This window comes from Lepisosteus oculatus, chromosome 21 (assembly GCF_040954835.1).
Source record: "Lepisosteus oculatus isolate fLepOcu1 chromosome 21, fLepOcu1.hap2, whole genome shotgun sequence".
Classification (NCBI taxonomy): domain Eukaryota; kingdom Metazoa; phylum Chordata; class Actinopteri; order Semionotiformes; family Lepisosteidae; genus Lepisosteus; species Lepisosteus oculatus.
Window position 1 is genome coordinate 1824238 of NC_090716.1, and position 21865 is coordinate 1846102.

General features: G+C 58.1%; 2 protein-coding genes across 5 annotated transcripts; one reads left to right on the forward strand and one right to left on the reverse strand.

Moving 5' to 3' along the window:
- Nucleotides 1-388: 388 nt before the first annotated feature.
- Nucleotides 389-2971, reverse strand: saa (serum amyloid A). Its single transcript, XM_006642696.3, has 4 exons — nucleotides 2695-2971; nucleotides 1914-2009; nucleotides 1686-1824; nucleotides 389-680 (listed from the first exon to the last, which is right to left on the reverse strand). The coding sequence occupies exons 2-4, from the start codon at nucleotides 1999-2001 to the stop codon at nucleotides 539-541; spliced, it is 369 nt and encodes a 122-aa protein (XP_006642759.2). The 5' UTR covers nucleotides 2002-2009; nucleotides 2695-2971; the 3' UTR covers nucleotides 389-538.
- Nucleotides 2972-4953: 1982 nt separating this feature from the next.
- Nucleotides 4954-18341, forward strand: saal1 (serum amyloid A-like 1). Of its 4 annotated transcripts, XR_011182922.1 has the most exons (15): nucleotides 4954-5129; nucleotides 7475-7680; nucleotides 8205-8306; nucleotides 8399-8482; nucleotides 8653-8732; nucleotides 9054-9113; nucleotides 9289-9404; nucleotides 10129-10291; nucleotides 10704-10786; nucleotides 11023-11211; nucleotides 11987-12135; nucleotides 12590-12682; nucleotides 17437-18096; nucleotides 18131-18164; nucleotides 18199-18341. XR_011182922.1 is itself a non-coding variant. In XM_069181706.1 (13 exons), the coding sequence occupies exons 1-13, from the start codon at nucleotides 5120-5122 to the stop codon at nucleotides 17521-17523; spliced, it is 1422 nt and encodes a 473-aa protein (XP_069037807.1). In that variant the 5' UTR covers nucleotides 4954-5119; the 3' UTR covers nucleotides 17524-18341. The 4 variants fall into 4 exon arrangements, 1 of the variants encoding a protein (XP_069037807.1); XR_011182921.1 differs by having other exon boundaries at nucleotides 17437-18164; XR_011182920.1 differs by having other exon boundaries at nucleotides 18131-18341.
- The last annotated feature ends 3524 nt before the right edge of the window (nucleotides 18342-21865 follow it).

Here is a 21865-nt window from a genome sequence, read left to right on the forward strand (position 1 = left end):
ACTCCACTCAGAGTTCATACAGGTCATGGGGATCCCCTCCACCCCCCCCCCCAGTGTGCAGCCCCCCCTGGATGATGCTCCAGTCCTCTCACACACACCAGCTCTCAGTGGGGAGGAGAGCAGAGTGATGAAGCCAGTTCAGAGATGGGGGTTATTAGGAGGCCATGATTGGTAAGGGCCAATGGGAAATTTGGCCAGGACACCGGGGTTACACCCCTACTCATCTCGAGAGACACCCTCGATTATTAATGACCACAGAGAGTCAGGACCTCGGTTTTATGTCTCATCCGAAGGACCTTTTTACAGTATAGTGCCCACTTACTGACCCTGGAGCAGTTCACACAGACTAAATACACACAGAAAGCCCAAGAGAAAAGAACAAAGAAGCTGGAGCACGCATCTAATTTATTTGCGGTGGGGTTGTTTTGGAGAGAGTGTTGATGAGATCACAGCATCTTCCAGAGGCAGGTTTCTAGCCAGCAGAGCAGCAGGGCTTCGGCAGCCCACCGTGATCGCTGGCCGGCGTGCTGAAAGGGGCTCAGTATTTCTCGGGGAGATCCTTGGGTCTGTATTTACTGAGGTCCCCCCCGTCGCGCCCCCAGCGGTTGGCCTCCTGGTCGGCTTCGGTGTCCTCGTGCCCTCGGCCGCTGGCACTGCCCTGCCACCACTCCCTGGCATTGCTGAGGGAGAGACAGGACAGGGGGTGGTGCTGGCCGGCCTGGTCCTCCCGATTCATCAGGGTGTGTGTGTGTGGAGAGGGAGAGGAGAGGGGTGGAGAGGGAGAGGAGGGATGGAGAGTGAGAGGAGAGGGTGGAGAGTGAGAGGAGGGAGAGGGAGAGGAGGGGTGGAGAGGGAGAGGAGAGGGTGGAGAGTGAGAGGAGAGGGGTGGAGAGTGAGAGGAGAGGGTGGAGAGGGAGAGGAGAGGGGTGGAGAGTGAGAGGAGAGGGTGGAGAGTGAGAGGAGAGGGGTGGAGAGGGAGAGGAGGGATGGAGAGTGAGAGGAGAGGGGTGGAGAGTGAGAGGAGAGGGTGGAGAGTGAGAGGAGAGTGAGAGGAGAGGGGTGGAGAGGGAGAGGAGAGGGTGGAGAGTGAGAGGAGAGGGGTGGAGAGGAGAGGGATGGAGAGTGAGAGGAGAGGGTGGAGAGGGATGGAGAGTGAGAGGAGAGGGTGGAGAGTGAGAGGAGGGAGAGTGAGAGGAGAGGGTGAGGAGAGGAGAGGGACAGGTGTAGAGAGGAGAGGGGTGGAGAGTGAGGAGTGGAGAGGGGTGGAGAGTGAGAGGAGAGGGACAGGTGTAGAGAGGAGAGGGGTGGAGAGTGAGGAGAGGAGAGGGACAGGTGTAGAGAGGAGAGGGGTGGAGAGTGAGGAGTGGAGAGGAGAGGAGAGGGACAGGTGTAGAGTGGAGAGTGAGGAGAGGAGAGGAGAGGGACAGGTGTAGAGAGGAGAGGGGTGGAGAGTGAGGAGAGGAGAGGAGAGGGACAGGTGTAGAGAGGAGAGGGGTGGAGAGTGAGGAGTGGAGAGGAGAGGAGAGGGACAGGTGTAGAGTGGAGAGGGGTGGAGAGTGAGGAGAGGAGAGGAGAGGGACAGGTGTAGAGAGGAGAGGGGTGGAGAGTGAGGAGTGGAGAGGAGAGGAGAGGGGTAGAGAGCGGAGGGGCAGGCTGTGTGTCTGGGAGTTCAGAGAGAGGCGTACCTGATGACCTCAGCTGCCCACTTGCCCCCGGGACCTCGGCTCGCGGCGTCTCTGTTGCCCCGCGCGTGGAAGTACTTGTCCGAATTCTTCCAGTTGGCCTCTCGCATGTCGTCGTAGGCGGTCCACATGTCCCCCGCCCCTGCGGGAGAGACCGGGACAGCGGGTGTGCTCACGGCGGCCGTGTGGCGCAGACAGGCCCCCAGCGGCAGGACACGCGGACACACTCACCTCGAGCGGCCTCAACAGGGAACATGTACCACTGGGCCTGGGCGCCCACAGCCCAGCACAGAACCAGGACCGCCAGACAGACCTTCATCGTCGCAGCTGGAGAGGGAGACGGGTCAGGACACGGCCGTGCTGGAGAGGGTACTGATCAAATCTGTTTAAGGTGCCTATTCTTTCCTCTTGTGTTAGATCCAGCGACAGTTCAGTAATGAACTATTAGCACTGTACCCTAAACCCCAAAGAGTGCAAACCCTAATTACGCAGCATTCTCATTTCTGTTGAAGGCTCAGAATGTGGAATGATTTCAACCTCTTCTGCTCTCAGCCTTGCCTGTGTCTTAGTTAAAGATAAGATGACTTAATTAGCCATATATAATTTTTTGCATTAGGAATTTGTCTCCTCACAGACCCCAGCTTGCTCTCCATGAGACACACAGACAGGGAGAGAAGCTGGGGGTCAGAGCGCAGGGTCAGCCATTGTACGGCACCCCTGGAGCAGTTGGGGTGAAGGGCCTTGCTCAGGGGCCCAACAGAGTAGGATTCCTCTGCCGGCTGCAGGATTTGAACCAGCAACCTTCCAGCCACAGGTGCAGATCCTGAGCCACAGAGCCACTGCTCTGCTCTGCCTTTTTTTAAAAGCAGAGCAGAATCCCCACGTCTCAACGCCACAAGAATGCCTGTATCCCGGCGGATCGGACAGGCTTGGAGAGGACGAGTGAGGGAGAGAGGGATGAGGAGAAAGCGTGATGGAGAAGAGAGGGATGGGAGAAGTAGTCCATGCTCACCGCTCTCCGGCACACAGTCTCAGTCAGGAGCCTCAGAGTAGCTCAGGGTAGCTCAGCTGTCTGCTCTCCCTGCAAGTGCAGGCTCCTTTATATAGAGCTGCCTGCAGAGGTTCCAGTCCAGACCCGCGGGCCGGCCCCGTGCAGCCAAACTGGGGAATCTGACACTTCAGAAAATCCAGAATTTCACAAACCCCAGGAGCCGGCTAACTGGAATAGGAAATCCTTATCGTCGTGCCTTCCCAGTGTCCTGCTGCCAGCCAGAGGTGCCTTTTACTGAAAATCCTGTGTTTTGCATGAAGAACCAAGGACAGCCTGGCAGGGCAAACAGAGCTGGGCAGTCCAAAGGCAGGAATGGCACAAGCGTGTTTGCGTTTTGAGTAACGCTTGACCAGGGAGCTGGCCTGCAGCCCACAGCCACGTGCAGCCTGTGTCCAGCCTGCTGCGCTTGAACACTCAGGGTGGGAGCTGGGCCAGGGGAGGGCGTGTGTGTCTGGCTGGGCTCAGGGTGCTGCAGGGCAGTGGAGAGCCAAGGTATTCCTGTAAGTGTCCCTCTGAGGAATTTCCCAGACGTCGAGCTGCCTAGCAAGATGTTATTTCATGGGGGGTTTTTAACACAAGAGTGCGGGATTCACTGTACCCATCTCACAGCTGCTTCCTGGGGAAGATCCTGTAGTTCACCGAGTCTCAGCGGCCACCCTCATCTCCCTAAACAAGCAACACCGAGCCAGCCTGACACAGCAGCAGCAGCAAAGTACAGAGTCCTGAAGAGAGTCGCAGCCTGGGCAGACACTAGTTCAATGGAGTTTGACTGTGAGAAGTGTGAACTGACGCACTCTGGCAGCAGGAACACACACAATCCGTACGGACACATACTGCGTGAGTGCAGAAAGAGCTGCACATGGGAAGGATCTGGGTCTAAATGTCGATTTTACTGTGTGTGGATGAGATTATTGCAAGGTTGTAGTTTGAGTGTTCAGGGAAGTCCTGGGCTCGGTGGATTGTTTGTATGTCCTCTATGGACAGGTCAAATGAGCTGAATTGTGCAGTCTAGAGCAAACAGGTCTTTGTCCGGGGAGGTATGGATTATGTCAACAGCAAATCGACACAGCACGTTCAGAAGCAACTCAAGGACTCAGAGCCACAGCTGGAAACTCACGGGGGGGCTCATCTGGGCCGGAGCTTTGGAAATGGTTTTTACACACAGAGTGGTTGGAGTGGTTTAGGGTACACTTTTGACTCATTTGTCCGTAGAACGTCCTCCCAAAAGGCTTGGGGATCGTGCAGGTGCTTCTTGGCCGAGGAGAGACGAGCGTGTATGTTCTTGGTGAGCAGTGGCTCCTCTCCCATGAAGCCCATTCTTGCCCAGTCTCTTTCTGACTGTGGAGTCACGAACACTGCCCTTAGCTGAGGCAAGAGAAGCCTGCAGTTCTTTGGAGGCTTTTTGAGGATCCTTTGTGACTTCCTGGATGATTTTACGCCTCGCCCTGGGAGAAATTTTGGCAGGCTGGCCACTCCTGGGAAGACTCACTACTGATCCAGGTGTTCTCCATTTGGAGATGATGGCTCTCACTGTGTGGTTCGGTGGAGTCCCAGAGCCTTAGAAATGGCTTTGTAACCCTCTCCACACTGAGAGACATCAACAACTTTTTTCTGATCACTTCAGGAATTTCCTTTAATCGTAGTAGAACGTGCTTGTTGAATCTTTGTGCTGGCACCTTGACTCTGACAGTAAGGGTCAACCTAAGAGAGGTTTATATTGAGCAGGGCTGGCTGTAATCAAGCCTGGCTGTGTTCAATCAGCTGACTCTAAATTCTTCCTTTAATCGGGTCGATTTAACTAGGGGGCAGTACTTGTTCACACAGTGCCAGATGGTGCTGGATAACTTTGTTTATTAAATAAATGAAATAAGCAAACAAAAATGTTATTTGTTCACTCAAGTTCCCTTTAATATTAGATTTTGGTTGAAGACCTGAAAACATTCAGTGTTGCAATAATAGAGGAAATCAGTAAGGGGGCAGATACTTTTTCGTGACACTGTATATATAGCAAATAAAAGAGTCATAGTTTCCGCTGTAGAGCCTTCTCCAGGAGTGCCGGGACGTTGTGTCTCTCCTTTTCCTTTCAGCGTGGAATAAACCTTTTCCCCTTCCTGACGTATTCATGACCTATGAGTGACGCGTCAAGCCTCGGTCATGTCCCCCTGTGACCGCTAGGCGGGGCTGTGTTGACGAACGGACTGGCCGCTCTCGGGACCCGTAGGCTTGTGAGCATGCGTACAAAGGCGGTTGAGGAGGTAGATTTGAAAGAACTGCAGGTCTTTGGCGGATTACTTCACATCAACACAAACAAACCTCGTCAGATAAACGTCTCCGTGGGCAACAGGAAGTTTGCAGGAGACAATATTACACTTCTTCCACTGGGTCGATGTTAATGGGTAAGAATGAGGAGATTTAGACTGTTGTAAAGGCGCAGACGCCTTTCAGAAAGGAAAGATGTGAGGTTATTTATTTTCCGGCAGGATGCGTCTTGTTACCCTGGATTGTAGCTGCTTTTCACGGGGGCGTCTTTCCCCTGCCCCCCGTAGCGGCTGCTGGTCATCAGCAGGGCGGAGCTGGTTTTAAATGATGTGATCTGAGCTGTGTTTTGCGGAGCCGGTCGGCGGCTCGTCAGGGCAGAGTGATTTCGCACGCCGGGGAGCCTCTGGTTCTGTTGCAGACCCGCCCTCTCTGCAGCTGCCTGTCCCCGAGCCCGGACCGCTTCGGCTCGGACCCGGGCTCGCAGCTCGGCTTCATGGGCGCGAATGGGGCCGCCGCACAGCGCCCACCTTTTCGTCTGCTGACTCGTGATTTATTTTGGCCTGCGAAGGGCTCAACCTTCGGGCTGCGGTTGAAGATGTCCAGTTTAGACCGTGTCTGTGTGGCGAGTTATTCAGCACTGTGAGGGGGGTGGAGACTCCTGTACCGCTCCTCTGTGCAGCGCAGGGGCACGGCTCCAGTCCAGCAGGGCTTCTCTGCGTCTCTGAGGCTGAGGAAACCGGCCCTGACGGAGCACAGGCTCGGTCACCACAGCCTGGCCAGAGAGACTGGACACAGGCAGACCTGGCTGTCCAGAGAGGACAGGCTCAGTGACCACAGCCTGGCCAGAGAGACTGGACACAGGCAGACCTGGCTGTCCAGAGAGAACAGGCTCAGTGACCACAGCTTGGCCATAGAGACTGGACACAGACGGACAGGCTCAGTGACCACAGCCTGGACATAGAGACTGGACACAGGCAGACCTGACTGCCCAGAGAGGACAGGCTGTGCTCCCACTGCCAGCGGGGAGAAATAGAGACAGAGGTGCACTTCCTACTGCACTGTGACAGATACTCTGGGATTAGAGAAACATTCTTCCTGAAATTCAGAAATCTAATCCCAGAGTTCCCACACCTGCTAGAATCGGAACAGCTCCCAATCCTACTGGGAGAGGAAGGATTTCAGTTGAACTGGCAGCCCAGTACATGATCTCCCATTACAGCCTGAGAACAGTGAGCCTGTCTCTCAATAATAATAATAAAACAGTGTGTGATCTCCTGTCCCAGCCTGAGGAACAGACAGTGAGCCTGTCTCTCAATAATAATAATAATAATAATAATAATAATAATAATACAGTGTGTGATCTCCTGTCCCAGCCTGAGGAACAGTGAGCCTGTCTCTCAATAATAATAATACAGTGTGTGATCTCCTGTCCCAACCTGAGGAACAGACAGTGAGCCCGTCTCTCAATAATAATAATACAGTGTGTGATCTCCTGTCCCAGCCTGAGGAACAGTGAGCCTGTCTCTCAATAATAATAATACAGTGTGTGATCTCCTGTCCCAACCTGAGGAACAGACAGTGAGCCTGTCTCTCAATAATAATAATACAGTGTGTGATCTCCTGTCACAGCCTGAGGAACAGACAGTGAGTCTGTCTCTCAATAATAATAATACAGTGTGTGATCTCCTGTCCCAGCCTGAGGAACAGTGAGCCTGTCTCTCAATAATAATAATACAGTGTGTGATCTCCTGTCACAGCCTGAGGAACAGACAGTGAGTCTGTCTCTCAATAATAATAATACAGTGTGTGATCTCCTGTCCCAGCCTGAGGAACAGACAGTGAGTCTGTCTCTCAATAATAATAATACAGTGTGTGATCTCCTGTCCCAGCCTGAGGAACAGACAGTGAGTCTGTCTCTCAATAATAATAATACAGTGTGTGATCTCCTGTCCCAGCCTGAGGAACAGACAGTGAGTCTGTCTCTCAATAATAATAATACAGTGTGTGATCTCCTGTCCCAGCCTGAGGAACAGTGAGCCTGTCTCTCAATAATAATAATACAGTGTGTGATCTCCTGTCCCAGCCTGAGGAACAGACAGTGAGCCCGTCTCTCAATAATAATAATACAGTGTGTGATCTCCTGTCCCAGCCTGAGGAACAGACAGTGAGCCTGTCTCTCAATAATAATAATACAGTGTGTGATCTCCTGTCCCAGCCTGAGGAGCAGTGAGCCTGTCTCTCAATAATGCTCCATATGTTTGTATGTACATGTATTATGATGTGTCTGTATTGTAAATGACTGTAGATGTTGTGTTAATTGTATAGGCTTTGGCAGCACTGAAATTAATGGGCCATGCTAATAAAGTCTCTTGAAATGAGTTGATGACCAGGTCACTGAGGTCACTGAGACCAGAGCAGGACCCCAGGACTAGAGCAGTGCGGACACCCCCTCCCGCCTGGTCTGACTCTTCCTCTGTGGCAGAGCGCGGCGGAGACAGCGAGGACGACGGAGGCAGCGCCCCCCCCTGCCCGGACTCGGACCCGGCCCGCAACCCCTCGCCGCCCCCGGGCTACGACGCAGAGGAAGAGGAGGAGGAGGAGGAGGAAGGGGGGCCAGAAGGGGACGCCATCGGCAACACTGTCTACAGCAAGCACTGGCTCTTCGGCGCCCTCACCAGGCTGGTGCAGGTACTGCAGTCCCTGCTCAGGGCTCGGCGAGTGGAGGGAGGACTGGGCAGCGGTCATTACAGTGGTGACAAATACCGGTCAAGAGCAGGGATATTGGGGAATTCTCCCTGTTTCTAGTCTGCCTTGAGGGCACTCTTGGGTTTGTAGTCTCTTGCCCACCCTGTGACCCCTGCGGCTGTTTCTGGGGCACCGGTCGCCAGTCACGGCCCAGTCCAGTCCAGTCCGGGGGTCCCCGCGACCCCACAGCTGTTTCTGCTCCTCGGCTGATGGAGCGGCGAGGAAGCTGAGGCCGCAGAGCCGCGTGTGTCCAGGAGGGGGGCGCTTGGGTCAGCGTCAGGCAGGCCGAGCTGGACAGAGGCCGCGGTGCCCAGCAGGAGGTCCGGGGCCACACGCCGCCGCACGGACGAGGAAGCCGGAGCTGTGAGCGGGGCGCGGTGCAGGGGCGGTCTCCAGGGGCGGAGAGGCAGGCTGGCAGGGGGTACACCCTGACCCCGGATTGACGCCCCGCTGTCCCTCCCGCCCAGGTGGCCGCGGAGCAGGGGGCCGGAGACCCGGAGGCGCGGGAGGAGCTGGGCGAGGAGGACGAGGAGCAGCTCTGTAAGGTCTGGGACATGGCCGCGGACCAGGTGAGGGCGGAAGGGCGGGCGCGCGCACCGGCGGATCGCACCGGCTGGCGGCGCCCGGCTCACCCCGCGGCTCTGCCCGTGTCTGCACGCAGGACGTGGCCCGCTTCCTCCAGGAGTTCAAGGCCGCGGACATCCTGCTGGGGGCGATCGCGAAGTCCGGGAGCCCCCGCCTCACGGTGAGTCCCAGGAGTCGCGGCCGGCGGGGCGGAGCCGCAGGTCAGGGTGTCGGGGTTGTCCCTGGGGAGTGGGAGAGCTCGGTCTTCCTCGGCGGGGGGCGGGGGGGGGTCAGGGTGTACCCCCCCGGGCTGGCCATGCTGCCTGCTGTTTGAGACGCCTCCTCTTGCAGGAGATCTGCGTGGGAATCCTGGGAAACATGGCCTGCTTCCCCGACGCCTGCTGCTCCATCAGCGAGAACGAGGACCTGGGGTGAGCCGGGAGGGGGGGGGGGAGAGGGTCAGTCCTCCTGGGCTCCGAGTTCCTTTCCCAGGCTATCGTAAGCGAAGAGGGCGGCTCCGCATCCCAGAATCCAGGTTATCCCGAGCGACCCACCTCCCCCGGCTCCAGACTTCGAAAACAAATGTCCATACGGAGGTGGGGAGGTGGGGGTGCCCCACTTTTCTGGGGTGCCCCACTTTTCTGATTACCCCCCCCCAGACTCCTCTGTGTGTGGGAGAATGGCCGGCCCCCTCCCCCCAGGCCCAGCAGTGTCATGGCCTGCTCACCTGCTGTTCTCCGTGCTGTCCACAGGGTGGTGCTGTTGCTGCTGCTGTCCGATGGCGACCCCCCGACCCTGCTGGAGACGAGCAGGTGAGGACGGAGCCCGCGGGACCGGGGGGCGATGATGGAGGGGGGTGTTATGAAAGCCGTTTGTTTTTTTTTGTTTTTTTTACTTCTGTCCGTCGGGTCGAGGCACAGCCCAGTGTTTGCTAGTTCATGTCTCGCTCTGGGGGCTGTGCCTGACGCCGGTCTGCTGCGCCTGCAGGCTGCTGCTGACCTGCCTGGCTCGGCCGAGCGCCGCCCCCCTGTGGCTGGAGAGGGTACGGCAGCAGGAGTCCGTGCGCCAGAGCCTCTGCTTCATCATGTGCAGCTCCACCAACGGTACGGCGCCCCTCTCCTTCCTTTCATTCATTCCTTACAGTTACACAGCGCTATTCTGGCCCCTCCACTCAGAGCTCTTTACAGGTCATGGGGATCCCCTCCACCCCCACCAGTGTGCAGCCCCACCTGGATGATGCTCCAGTCCTCTCACACACACCAGCTCTCAGTGGGGAGGAGAGCAAAGTGATGAAGCCAGTTCAGAGAGGGGGGTTATTAGGAGGCCATGATTGTTGATGGCCAGGGGGAAATGTGGCCAGGACACCAGGGTAACACCCCTACTCTTCTAGAGAGACGCCCTGGGATTTTTAATGACCACAGAGAGTCAGGACCTCAGTTTTATGTCTTATCTGAAGGACGGCGCCTTGTTACAGTACAGTGTCCCCATCATTATACTGGTGCATTAGGACCCAGACAGACCGCAGGGTGAGCGCCCCCTACTGGCCCCACTAACACCTCTTCCAGCAGCAGCCTCAGCTTTCCCAGGAGTCTCCCATCCAGGTACTGACCAGGCTCACACTGCTGAGCTCCAGTGGGGCTGCCAGCTGGGAGCTGCAGGGTGCTGGCCATATCACCCTTCTGAGCTGCGGATCTGTCAGCTTTTCTGTGCGTTTATCCGTCATTGTCCATCTCTCAGTCTGCCTGGCGGTCTCTCTGTCCATCCTTGTGCCTCCACGCTAGGGTGTCCCAAGCCTTACCTGGCATGTCTGTGCTCCGTCCTGCACAGTCGATCTGCTGCTGAAGGTGGGCGAGCTGGTGGACAAGCTGTTCGACCTGGACGAGGAGCTGATGAGGAGCTGGATCACACCGCAGGCCCAGCCCAGCACCACGGACGGGGAGGGCCCCCTGCACATCGCCCCCTGCCTGCTGGAGGCTGCCAAGCAGCTCAGGTGACAGCGCGGCCCTGACCAATGTGTGTGTTGATCCCAGCCTGGGTCCTCCTGGTTCTGCGAGCGTCTTGGTACTCCAGTCCTTTTCAGTCAGTATTGTATTCACCCGTGCGCACTGGGAAACAGACCGGCGCCTCTTGCTGGTGAGGACTGGAAGTGCCTGGAGAGTCAGGCAGCTGGAGGGAAGTCTGAGCTCTTTCCCTGTCGTGTTCCCGGTGCTGCAGCTGGAGTCTGAGCTCTTTCCCTGTCCTGTTCCCGGTGCTGCAGCTGGAGTCAGGAGTCTGAGCTCTTTCCCTGTCCTGTTCCCGGTGCTGCAGCTGGAGTCTGAGCTCTTTCCCTGTCGTTTTCCCGGTGCTGCGGCTGGAGTCAGGAGTCTGAGCTCTTTCCCTGTCGTGTTTCCGGTGCTTTGCAGGTCGGAGAGCCCTGAGGGTCTGGAGGTGTACATTCACGCCCTGCAGCTCCTCACCACAGTGGACACGGGCATCCAGGCTCTAGGTGAGACACAGGCCTGACTCCCCCTGCTTCCAGCTGCCCTTCTGTGTACACTTATTTATCCAGGACTGTCCGGACGCTGCCTATCCCGAGATTCCCAATTATCCCACACTGTCTGGAAACTGCCTGTGCAGATATTCCCACTCGTCCATCCCAGACAGCGGCTGTGAGGCTCATTCTTCCCGTGCTGTGCCTCCTCTTCCCTGCTCCCCCGTCTCTCCTGTCTCTCCCGTCTCCAGTGGAGCCCGAGCAGGTGGCCGAGGAGCTCTGGGCCCTGCTGAGCGATGTCGTGTGCAGTGACCTCTGCCAGCCCGACGACCCCGCTGTCACCCTGCAGGAGCAGAAGACCCTGCTGGCGCCCGTCCTGGCGGTGCTGGGGGCCCTGTTCGACCTGCAGGGTCGCCCGGAGTGCTGCTGTCCGGACCGGAGTGAGGCCCGCGCACGGAGGGGGGGGCTGGAGAGAGACAGGGGGGGAGGAGGAGGGTGGGGCTGGAGAGAGGAGGGGGGGAGAGGGCTGGGAGGAGGAGGGTGGGGCTGGAGAGATGGGGGAGAGGGCTAGGAGGAGGAGGAGGGTGGGGCTGTCGGGAGGAAGAGGAGGAGGGGGGGCTGGAGAGGGCTGAGAGGAGGAGGAAGAGGAGGGTAGGGCTGGAGAGAGAAAGAAGGTGCAGGAGGATGGGGCTGGAGAGAGAAAGGAGGAGCAGGAGGATGGGGCTGGAGAGAGACGGGAGAGCCGGGCTGAGGAGGAGGGGGGGGCTGTTGGGAGGAAGAAGAGGAGGAGGGTGGGGCTGGAGAGAGAAAGGAGGAGCAGGAGGATGGGGCTGGAGAGAGACGGGAGAGCCGGGCTGAGGAGGAGGGGGGGGCTGTTGGGAGGAAGAGGAGGAGGAGAGTGGGGCTGTTGGGAGGAAGAGGAGGAAGGTCAGGCTGTGCTGTCGTGGAGGAAGAGGAGGGGGGCTGTGCTGTTGGAGAAGAGGAGGAGGAGGAGGAAGGGGGCTGTGCTTTTGGGGAGGAAGAGGAGGGGGGCTGTGCTGTTGGAGAGGAAGAGGAGGAGGAAGATGCTCAGTTTGTTGAGATGTTCAGTGTGTGTTTGGTTTCGTTGGGACTCGGGGCAGTGCGTTATCAGGGTGTGCTGCAGGTTCTGACCCGCCTGCAGCGGACACGGCTCAGGGCCCAGGGCCGAGAGTCATGGTGTGTTGTGTGCCGCAGACCTGCCGCTGGTGGGGAGTCTGACCCGCGTGCTGCAGTACCAGCAGGAGTGCCAGCAGGGGGCGGCGGAGGACCAGGACGTGCACCTGCAGATCCTGAAGGAGACCGCGGCCGAGCTCCTGTCCGGCCTGCTGGCTGGCCTTCCTCAGGCAAGGCCCAGGGCGGGGTTCGAGAGAGAGGGAGGGGCCCTGCTCTAGGCTCGGCAGACACACGAGCTGGGTTTGGAGGTGTCTGAAGGGCCGCACAGCTGTGGATGATCCCTGGAGGATAGGCTCTTTCTCCCCTGGATGGAACTGTGTTTATCTTCTTCCCTCTTCTCCGCTGTTTCATGTTTGTGTCCCGGGACACCGCTGAATTTTCTTTCCCCTCTTGCGCTGCGGGGAAGTGAAAGTTTGGGGGTAGTGAAGGGGCAGGAGGGGTGTTTGGGGGTAGTGGGGGGCGGAGGGGGGGGTTCAGGTGGGAGAGCGGGGGGGCAGTGGTGTGACAGGTGGAGGGGTTAGGGGGGAGCAGGGAGGGTGTCGGGGGGAGCGGGGAGGGTGTCGGGGGGGAGCAGGGTGCAGGTCCAGGGTGGGTCCTGACTGCCGGTGCTGTGTCCTGCTGCAGGAGGCGGTGTCGGAGCTGGTCCGGACCGGAGCGCTGACGGAGCAGAGCTGTCTCACCGCAGCGCGGAGCCTCCTGCCCCAGCACTGCACCGCGGTGAGAGCGCCCCCCACTGTCCGTCCCTCTGCCCTACACCACACAGCATGTCTGTGCGTGTCTGTGTGCCAGGCTGCTGGAGTGGTGTCTGTGTGTGTCTGTGCGCCAGGCTGCTGGAGTGGTGTCTGTGTGTGTCTGTGCGCCAGGCTGCTGGAGTGGTGTGTCTGTGTGTGTCTGTGTGCCAGGCTGCTGGAGTGGTGTGTCTGTGTGTGTCTGTGTGTCAGGCTGCTGGAGTGGTGTCTGTGTGTGTCTGTGTGCCAGGCTGCTGGAGTGGTGTCTTTGTGTGTCAGGCTGCTGGAGTGGTGTCTGTGTGTGTCTGTGCGCCAGGCTGCTGGAGTGGTGTCTGTGCGTGTCTGTGCGTCAGGCTGCTGGAGTGGTGTCTGTGTGTGTCTGTGCGTCAGGCTGCTGGAGTGGTGTGTCTGTGTGTGTCTGTGCGCCAGGCTGCTGGAGTGGTGTCTGTGTGTGTCTGTGCGCCAGGCTGCTGGAGTGGTGTCTGTGTGTGTCTGTGCGCCAGGCTGCTGGAGTGGTGTCTGTGTGTGTCTGTGCGCCAGGCTGCTGGAGTGGTGTCTGTGTGTGTCTGTGCGCCAGGCTGCTGGAGTGGTGTCTGTGTGTGTCTGTGCGCCAGGCTGCTGGAGTGGTGTCTGTGTGTGTCTGTGCGCCAGGCTGCTGGAGTGGTGTCTGTGTGTGTCTGTGCGCCAGGCTGCTGGAGTGGTGTCTGTGTGTGTCTGTGCGCCAGGCTGCTGGAGTGGTGTCTGTGTGTGTCTGTGCGCCAGGCTGCTGGAGTGGTGTCTGTGTGTGTCTGTGCGCCAGGCTGCTGGAGTGGTGTCTGTGTGTGTCTGTGCGCCAGGCTGCTGGAGTGGTGTCTGTGTGTGTCTGTGCGCCAGGCTGCTGGAGTGGTGTCTGTGTGTGTCTGTGCGCCAGGCTGCTGGAGTGGTGTCTGTGTGTGTCTGTGCGCCAGGCTGCTGGAGTGGTGTCTGTGTGTGTCTGTGCGCCAGGCTGCTGGAGTGGTGTCTGTGTGTGTCTGTGCGCCAGGCTGCTGGAGTGGTGTCTGTGTGTGTCTGTGCGCCAGGCTGCTGGAGTGGTGTCTGTGTGTGTCTGTGCGCCAGGCTGCTGGAGTGGTGTCTGTGTGTGTCTGTGCGCCAGGCTGCTGGAGTGGTGTCTGTGTGTGTCTGTGCGCCAGGCTGCTGGAGTGGTGTCTGTGTGTGTCTGTGCGCCAGGCTGCTGGAGTGGTGTCTGTGTGTGTCTGTGCGCCAGGCTGCTGGAGTGGTGTCTGTGTGTGTCTGTGCGCCAGGCTGCTGGAGTGGTGTCTGTGTGTGTCTGTGCGCCAGGCTGCTGGAGTGGTGTCTGTGTGTGTCTGTGCGCCAGGCTGCTGGAGTGGTGTCTGTGTGTGTCTGTGCGCCAGGCTGCTGGAGTGGTGTCTGTGTGTGTCTGTGCGCCAGGCTGCTGGAGTGGTGTGTCTGTGTGTGTCTGTGCGCCAGGCTGCTGGAGTGGTGTCTGTGCGTGTCTGTGTGTGTCTGTGTGCCAGGCTGCTGGAGTGGTGTCTGTGCGTGTCTGTGCGTCAGGCTGCTGGAGTGGTGTGTCTGTGTGTGTCTGTGCGCCAGGCTGCTGGAGTGGTGTCTGTGTGTGTCTGTGCGCCAGGCTGCTGGAGTGGTGTCTGTGTGTGTCTGTGCGCCAGGCTGCTGGAGTGGTGTGTCTGTGTGTGTCTGTGTGCCAGGCTGCTGGAGTGGTGTCTGTGCGTGTCTGTGCGTCAGGCTGCTGGAGTGGTGTCTGTGCGTGTCTGTGCGCCAGGCTGCTGGAATGGCGTCTGTGCGTGTCTGTGCGTCAGGCTGCTGGAGTGGCGTCTGTGCGTGTCTGTGCGTCAGGCTGCTGGAGTGGTGTCTGTGCGTGTCTGTGCGTCAGGCTGCTGGAGTGGTGTGTCTGTGCGTGTCTGTGCGTGTCTGTGCGTGTCTGTGCGTGTCTGTGCGTGTCTGTGCGTGTCTGTGCGCCAGGCTGCTGGAGTGGTGTCTGTGCGTGTCTGTGCGCCAGGCTGCTGGAGTGGTGTCTGTGCGTGTCTGTGCGCCAGGCTGCTGGAGTGGTGTCTGTGCGTGTCTGTGCGCCAGGCTGCTGGAGTGGTGTCTGTGCGTGTCTGTGCGTCAGGCTGCTGGAGTGGTGTCTGTGCGTGTCTGTGCGCCAGGCTGCTGGAGTGGTGTCTGTGTGTGTCTGTGTGCCAGGCTGCTGGAGTGGTGTCTGTGTGTGTCTGTGTGCCAGGCTGCTGGAGTGGTGTCTGTGTGTGTCTGTGTGCCAGGCTGCTGGAGTGGTGTCTGTGCGTGTCTGTGTGTGTCTGTGTGCCAGGCTGCTGGAGTGGTGTCTGTGCGTGTCTGTGCGTCAGGCTGCTGGAGTGGTGTCTGTGCGTGTCTGTGCGTCAGGCTGCTGGAGTGGTGTCTGTGCGTGTCTGTGCGCCAGGCTGCTGGAATGGCGTCTGTGCGTGTCTGTGCGTCAGGCTGCTGGAGTGGCGTCTGTGCGTGTCTGTGCGTCAGGCTGCTGGAGTGGTGTCTGTGCGTGTCTGTGCGTCAGGCTGCTGGAGTGGCGTCTGTGTGTGTCTGTGCGCCAGGCTGCTGGAGTGGTGTGTCTGTGCGTGTCTGTGCGTGTCTGTGCGTGTCTGTGCGTGTCTGTGCGTGTCTGTGCGTGTCTGTGCGTGTCTGTGCGCCAGGCTGCTGGAGTGGTGTCTGTGCGTGTCTGTGCGCCAGGCTGCTGGAGTGGTGTCTGTGCGTGTCTGTGCGCCAGGCTGCTGGAGTGGTGTCTGTGCGTGTCTGTGCGCCAGGCTGCTGGAGTGGTGTCTGTGCGTGTCTGTGCGTCAGGCTGCTGGAGTGGTGTCTGTGCGTGTCTGTGCGCCAGGCTGCTGGAGTGGTGTCTGTGTGTGTCTGTGTGCCAGGCTGCTGGAGTGGTGTCTGTGTGTGTCTGTGTGCCAGGCTGCTGGAGTGGTGTCTGTGTGTGTCTGTGTGCCAGGCTGCTGGAGTGGTGTCTGTGTGTGTCTGTGCGCCAGGCTGCTGGAGTGGCGTCTGTGTGTGTCTGTGCGCCAGGCTGCTGGAGTGGTGTGTCTGTGCGTGTCTGTGCGTGTCTGTGCGTGTCTGTGCGTGTCTGTGCGCCAGGCTGCTGGAGTGGTGTCTGTGCGTGTCTGTGCGCCAGGCTGCTGGAGTGGTGTCTGTGCGTGTCTGTGCGCCAGGCTGCTGGAGTGGTGTCTGTGCGTGTCTGTGCGCCAGGCTGCTGGAGTGGTGTCTGTGCGTGTCTGTGCGTCAGGCTGCTGGAGTGGTGTCTGTGCGTGTCTGTGCGCCAGGCTGCTGGAGTGGTGTCTGTGTGTGTCTGTGTGCCAGGCTGCTGGAGTGGTGTCTGTGTGTGTCTGTGTGCCAGGCTGCTGGAGTGGTGTCTGTGTGTGTCTGTGTGCCAGGCTGCTGGAGTGGTGTCTGTGCGTGTCTGTGTGTGTCTGTGTGCCAGGCTGCTGGAGTGGTGTCTGTGCGTGTCTGTGCGTCAGGCTGCTGGAGTGGTGTCTGTGCGTGTCTGTGCGTCAGGCTGCTGGAGTGGTGTCTGTGCGTGTCTGTGTGCCAGGCTGCTGGAGTGGTGTCTGTGTGTGTCTGTGCGCCAGGCTGCTGGAGTGGTGTCTGTGTGTGTCTGTGCGCCAGGCTGCTGGAGTGGTGTCTGTGTGTGTCTGTGCGCCAGGCTGCTGGAGTGGTGTCTGTGTGTGTCTGTGCGCCAGGCTGCTGGAGTGGTGTCTGTGTGTGTCTGTGTGTGTCTGTGCGCCAGGCTGCTGGAGTGGTGTCTGTGTGCCAGGCTGCTGGAGTGGTGTCTGTGTGCCAGGCTGCTGGAGTGGTGTCTGTGTGCCAGGCTGCTGGAGTGGTGTCTGTGTGTGTCTGTGCGCCAGGCTGCTGGAGTGGTGTCTGTGTGTGTCTGTGCGCCAGGCTGCTGGAGTGGTGTCTGTGTGTGTCTGTGCGCCAGGCTGCTGGAGTGGTGTCTGTGTGTGTCTGTGCGCCAGGCTGCTGGAGTGGTGTCTGTGTGCCAGGCTGCTGGAGTGGTGTCTGTGTGTGTCTGTGCGTCAGGCTGCTGGAGTGGTGTGTCTGTGCGTGTCTGTGCGTCAGGCTGCTGGAGTGGTGTGTCTGTGCGTGTCTGTGCGTCAGGCTGCTGGAGTGGTGTCTGTGGGTCTGTGTGTGTCTGTGTGCCAGGCTGCTGGAGTGGTGTCTGTGTGTGTCTGTGTGCCAGGCTGCTGGAGTGGTGTCTGTGTGTGTCTGTGCGCCAGGCTGCTGGAGTGGTGTCTGTGTGTGTCTGTGTGCCAGGCTGCTGGAGTGGTGTCTGTGTGTGTCTGTGCGTCAGGCTGCTGGAGTGGTGTGTCTGTGCGTGTCTGTGTGCCAGGCTGCTGGAGTGGTGTCTGTGTGTGTCTGTGCGTCAGGCTGCTGGAGTGGTGTCTGTGTGTGTCTGTGTGCCAGGCTGCTGGAGTGGTGTCTGTGTGTGTCTTTGCGCCAGGCTGCTGGAGTGGTGTCTGTGTGTGTCTGTGTGCCAGGCTGCTGGAGTGGTGTCTGTGTGTGTCTGTGCGTCAGGCTGCTGGAGTGGTGTGTCTGTGCGTCAGGCTGCTGGAGTGGTGTGTCTGTGCGTGTCTGTGCGTCAGGCTGCTGGAGTGGTGTGTCTGTGCGTGTCTGTGCGTCAGGCTGCTGGAGTGGTGTCTGTGGGTCTGTGTCTGGCCCCGGTGTGTGTGTCCCGTGTGACAGCGGTCCCTGTCTCCCCCTCAGGTGCGGCTCTTCGTGGCCGTGCTCTCCCAGGTGGAGGGGCAGCTGGCAGGCGCTCTGCGAGAGGAGTTCCCCTGCCTCCAGCTCTGACTGACCCGGGCCGGGCCGGGCCGGGCCAGGCAGGACTGAGTGGGGCTAGTCGCTGGGAGCCGCTGATCCGGTTAACGGAACAAATAGCATCAGAAAGCCAGGGATCCCGAGATGGCAGTGCAGCCCTGACGCTCCCATGAAATCCGTTCTCTATCCGGAAGCTACTTCAGAGACGGGGGAGCGAATCATCTTCTTCAGCTGCTGCTGCAGGGGAACCCCCACCCCTCATGTACTGGGGGTGACTCCTCGCTGAGGCTCTCACAGGGGGACCCCTCACTGTGCTCTGAGGCTGTGACAGGGGTACCCCTTGCTGAGGCTCTCACAGGGGGACCCCTCACTGTGCTCTGATGCTCTGACAGGGGTACCCCTTGCTGAGGTTCTGATAGGGGTACCCCTCGCTGTGCTCTGAGGCTGTGACAGGGGTACCCCTCGCTGTGCTCTGAGGCTGTGACTAGGGGACCCCTCACTGTGCTCTGAGGCTGTGACAGGGGGACCCCTCACTGTACTCTGATGCTCTGACAGGGGTACCCCTCGCTGAGGTTCTGACAGGGGTACCCCTCGCCGTGCTCTGAGGCTGTGACAGGGGTACCCCTCGCCGTGCTCTGAGGCTGTGACAGGGGTACCCCTCGCTGTGCTCTGAGGCTGTGACTGGGGGACCCCTCGCTGTGCTCTGAGGCTGTGACTGGGAGCCCTGTGTGCTTCAGCCTGGTCTCTCACACTGCGGTTTGTTCCTGTACAGTTGTGCCATTTCATGCTCTTGCTCATGTTTGTAATCAGACGCCTTTCCTTCGTTAATAAAGCCGAGCTCTTCGTTTTTACTTCAGTGGTCCAGGGAAAGATTCTTGAGTCCACAGTGATGGGAAGCCCCTTGAAGGAAATTCAAAATGAAATGAAAATAGTATTCAAAGCTCTCGTGGGTTTTTTTAGGATAATTGTCTTCTCCCCAAGTGAAGAAGCTAGCAGTCAATTCACCCTGCAGCTCCCAGGCCAGGGCTCCTGGCAGCCCTACTGGAGCTCAGCAGTGTGAGCCTGGTCAGTACCTGGATGGGAGACTCCTGGGAAAGCTGAGGCTGCTGCTGGAAGAGGTGTTAGTGGGGCCAGCAGGGGGCGCTCACCCTGCGGTCTGTGTGGGTCCTAATGCACCAGTATAATGATGGGGACACTGTACTGTAACAAGGCGCCGTACTTCAGATAAGACATAAAACTGAGGTCCTGACTCTCTGTGGTCATTAAAAATCCCAGGGTGTCTCTCGAGACGAGTAGGGGTGTAACCCCGGTGTCCTGGTCACATTTCCCCCTGGCCTTTACCAGTCATGGCCTCCTAATAACCCCCCTCTCTGAACTGGCTTCATCACTCTGCTCTCCTCCCCACTGAGAGCTGGTGTGTGTGAGGGGACTGGAGCATCATCCAGGTGGGGCTGCACACTGGTGGGGGTGGAGGGGATCCCCACGACCTGTAAAGAGCTCTGAGTGGGGTGTCCAGAATAGCGCTGTGTAAATGAAAGGAAGGAGAGGGGCGCTGTACCGTTGGTGGAGCTGCACATGATGAAGCAGAGGCTCTGGCGCACGGACTCCTGCTGTCGTACCCTCTCCAGCCACAGGGGGGCGGCGCTCGGCCGAGCCAGGCAGGTCAGCAGCAGCCTGCAGGCGCAGCTCCCAGAGCGAGACAAAAAAACAAAATGGCTTTCATAACACCTAGTGACACCTCATAACACCTCTCTGAACTGGCTTCATCACCAGCTGTACACTGGTGGGGGTGGAGGGGATCCCCATGACCTGTAAAGAGCTCTGAGTGGAGGGGCCAGAAAAGCGCTATATAAGTGTCAGGAGTTATTATTATTAAGATGAGGCAGCTGTGTTGAAATGTATCTATTTGTCTGTTTTTAACTTTGCTTGTCTCGGAGCTGCTGTATTCAGGCCGTGGTCTTGTCATGATATTTTTATACTGCTTCCATGTTAAAACAATTACTTTGGATTGTTCAGCAGGAAGGTGTTGTGTGCTCTGTGCCCTCCCCGGCTGCTCTATGGTGGGACTTATTGCCGGTGGTGTTGCAGCAAAGTGTGACGGAACGAGTCTGATGTTCCTGGTCATTTCCTGGGCAGAGTGGTGTCTCTGTGGCTCAGGACCAGCGCCTGTGGCTGGAAGGTTGCCGGTTCAAATCCCACAGCCGGCAGAGGAATCCTACTCTGTTGGGCCCCTGAGCAAGGCCTTTCACCCCAACTGCTCCAGGGGTGCTGTACAATGGCTGACCCTGCGCTCTGACCCCCAGCTTCTCTCCCTGTCTGTGTGTCTCATGGAGAGCAAGCAGGGTTTTTTTTCTTATAAAATATACTTTATTCAGAAAAAAAAACATCTCAAAAGGAAACATCTCACACATTAACACTCCATGTAGTAAAAACAATGGCGGAACGGCGGTGATTGTCCGTTATCAATCATTGCAAGTGTGGGCGGATTTGCGCTATTATGAGAGTCCCTCCAAACCCTACCACTTGCTGTTAACCATTAATCCCTGTACAGGGTCCATAGTCCTTTCCAGTGCTCCCCTGCCAGGTCCGCCAGGATCCTCTCCTCCAGCTCCCTCGCTCCCCACTCGATGTTGTGCCGGATGAGATTGTTCCTCGCGTCCCACAGGCCTTTTTTAGTGAGGGACAGCAGCAGCCACATCAGGAACTGCGTCCCCTTGTCCAATCCGCTAGGTGCCAGCCCCAACAGAATGCACTGGTAACTGAGCACCGCACCTGTCCCCAGGAGTTGCATGGTGTTGTCCATTCTGCCCCACACCGTCTTGGCGAAGGGGCAGCTCCAGAACACGTGCTCCTGAGTCTCCTCGACGAAACACGTGTCCCGGGGGCAATGCGGATTCCTGGAGATCGAGTGTCTGTAGAGGACCTCTCTGGTAGCCAGTCTCTTGTGTACGGCCATCCAGTTGAGGTCCTTCAGTTCGTTGTCCAGTTCTTTCGGCTGCGTTCCTTCCCAAGCAGGGGTATTGTATGTGAAAAGACAAATTCCTAATGCAAGAAATTAAGTGATCTTATCTTATTTCTGCTGCAGGTTAGCTGCCCTGGGTCTTGTGGGTTGGAGTGTGCAAAGGTGAGAGAGCAGCAGCCCTGACAGCAGAGGGAGTTGAGGCAGAGAGAGAGAGAGCACGCAGTGTACAGTGTTTCTGCAAGCTGCTTCGGCCCCGTGTGCCTCTGCACTTCACAGTATTTAAAAACACGGGCTGCTGTAATTAAAGACTGCATTGATATTCCGAGTGCTTTTGTAATGGAAATGGGTGACAGTGGGCTGGAGAGGGAGAGTGGGTGGAAGGAAGGAGGAGGGGTGAGGTGTAGAGTAATCAGAGGGGCGAGACAATACCTGCGATCCCTTTCTAAGGGCTGCTGGTCTGCCTGTGTGATGTCACCCCATTGCCCCCGTCTTTGCAGAGCGCAGTTCAAAGGGATGCTGATGTTGTTATTTTGGCCTTGTGGGTCGTCGTCATGTTCTTCTAGGTGGTGGGATGTGCGTTACTCCCTGGCCTCCGTGGTCAGCGGGACACGCACTGTCCAGTTAGTGCTGACAGACCCTGCAGATCTCTCTCTGAAGGGGTCACTACACACACTGTCCAGTTAGTGCTGACAGACCCCGCAGATCTCTCTCTGAAGGGTCACTACCCACACTGTCCAGTTAGTGCTGACAGACCCCGCAGATCTCTCTCTGAAGGGGTCACTACACACACTGTCCAGTTAGTGCTGACAGACCCCGCAGATCTCTCTCTGAAGGGGTCACTACACACACTGTCCAGTTAGTGCTGACAGACCCCGCAGATCTCTCTCTGAAGGGGTCACTACACACACTGTCCAGTTAGTGCTGACAGACCCCGCAGATCTCTCTCTGAAGGGGTCACTACACACACTGTCCAGTTAGTGCTGACAGACCCCGCAGATCTCTCTCTGAAGGGGTCACTACACACACTGTCCAGTTAGTGCTGACAGACCCCGCAGATCTCTCTCTGAAGGGGTCACTACACACACTGTCCAGTTAGTGCTGACAGACCCCGCAGATCTCTCTCTGAAGGGTCACTACACACACTGTCCAGTTAGTGCTGACAGACCCCGCAGATCTCTCTCTGAAGGGTCACTACACACACTGTCCAGTTAGTGCTGACAGACCCCGCAGATCTCTCTCTGAAGGGTCACTACACACACTGTCCAGTTAGTGCTGACAGACCCCGCAGATCTCTCTCTGAAGGGGTCACTACACACAATGTCCAGTTAGTGCTGACAGACCCCGCAGATCTCTCTCTGAAGGGTCACTACACACACTGTCCAGTTAGTGCTGACAGACCCCGCAGATCTCTCT

Coding starts and splice junctions, on each gene's coding strand:
- saal1 (XM_069181706.1), top strand. Junction 9,114..9,288: donor ACCCTGCTGGAGACGAGCAG/GTGAGGACGGAG, acceptor CTGCGCCTGCAG/GCTGCTGCTGACCTGCCTGG. Junction 10,787..11,022: donor CACGGGCATCCAGGCTCTAG/GTGAGACACAGG, acceptor TCCCGTCTCCAG/TGGAGCCCGAGCAGGTGGCC.
- saa (XM_006642696.3), bottom strand. CDS start 2,001: ATGAAGGTCTGTCTGGCGGTCCTGGTTCTGTGCTGGGCTGTGGGCGCC. Junction 1,825..1,913: donor CCCTGTTGAGGCCGCTCGAG/GTGAGTGTGTCC, acceptor TCTCTCCCGCAG/GGGCGGGGGACATGTGGACC. Junction 681..1,685: donor TGGGCAGCTGAGGTCATCAG/GTACGCCTCTCT, acceptor TCTCTCCCTCAG/CAATGCCAGGGAGTGGTGGC.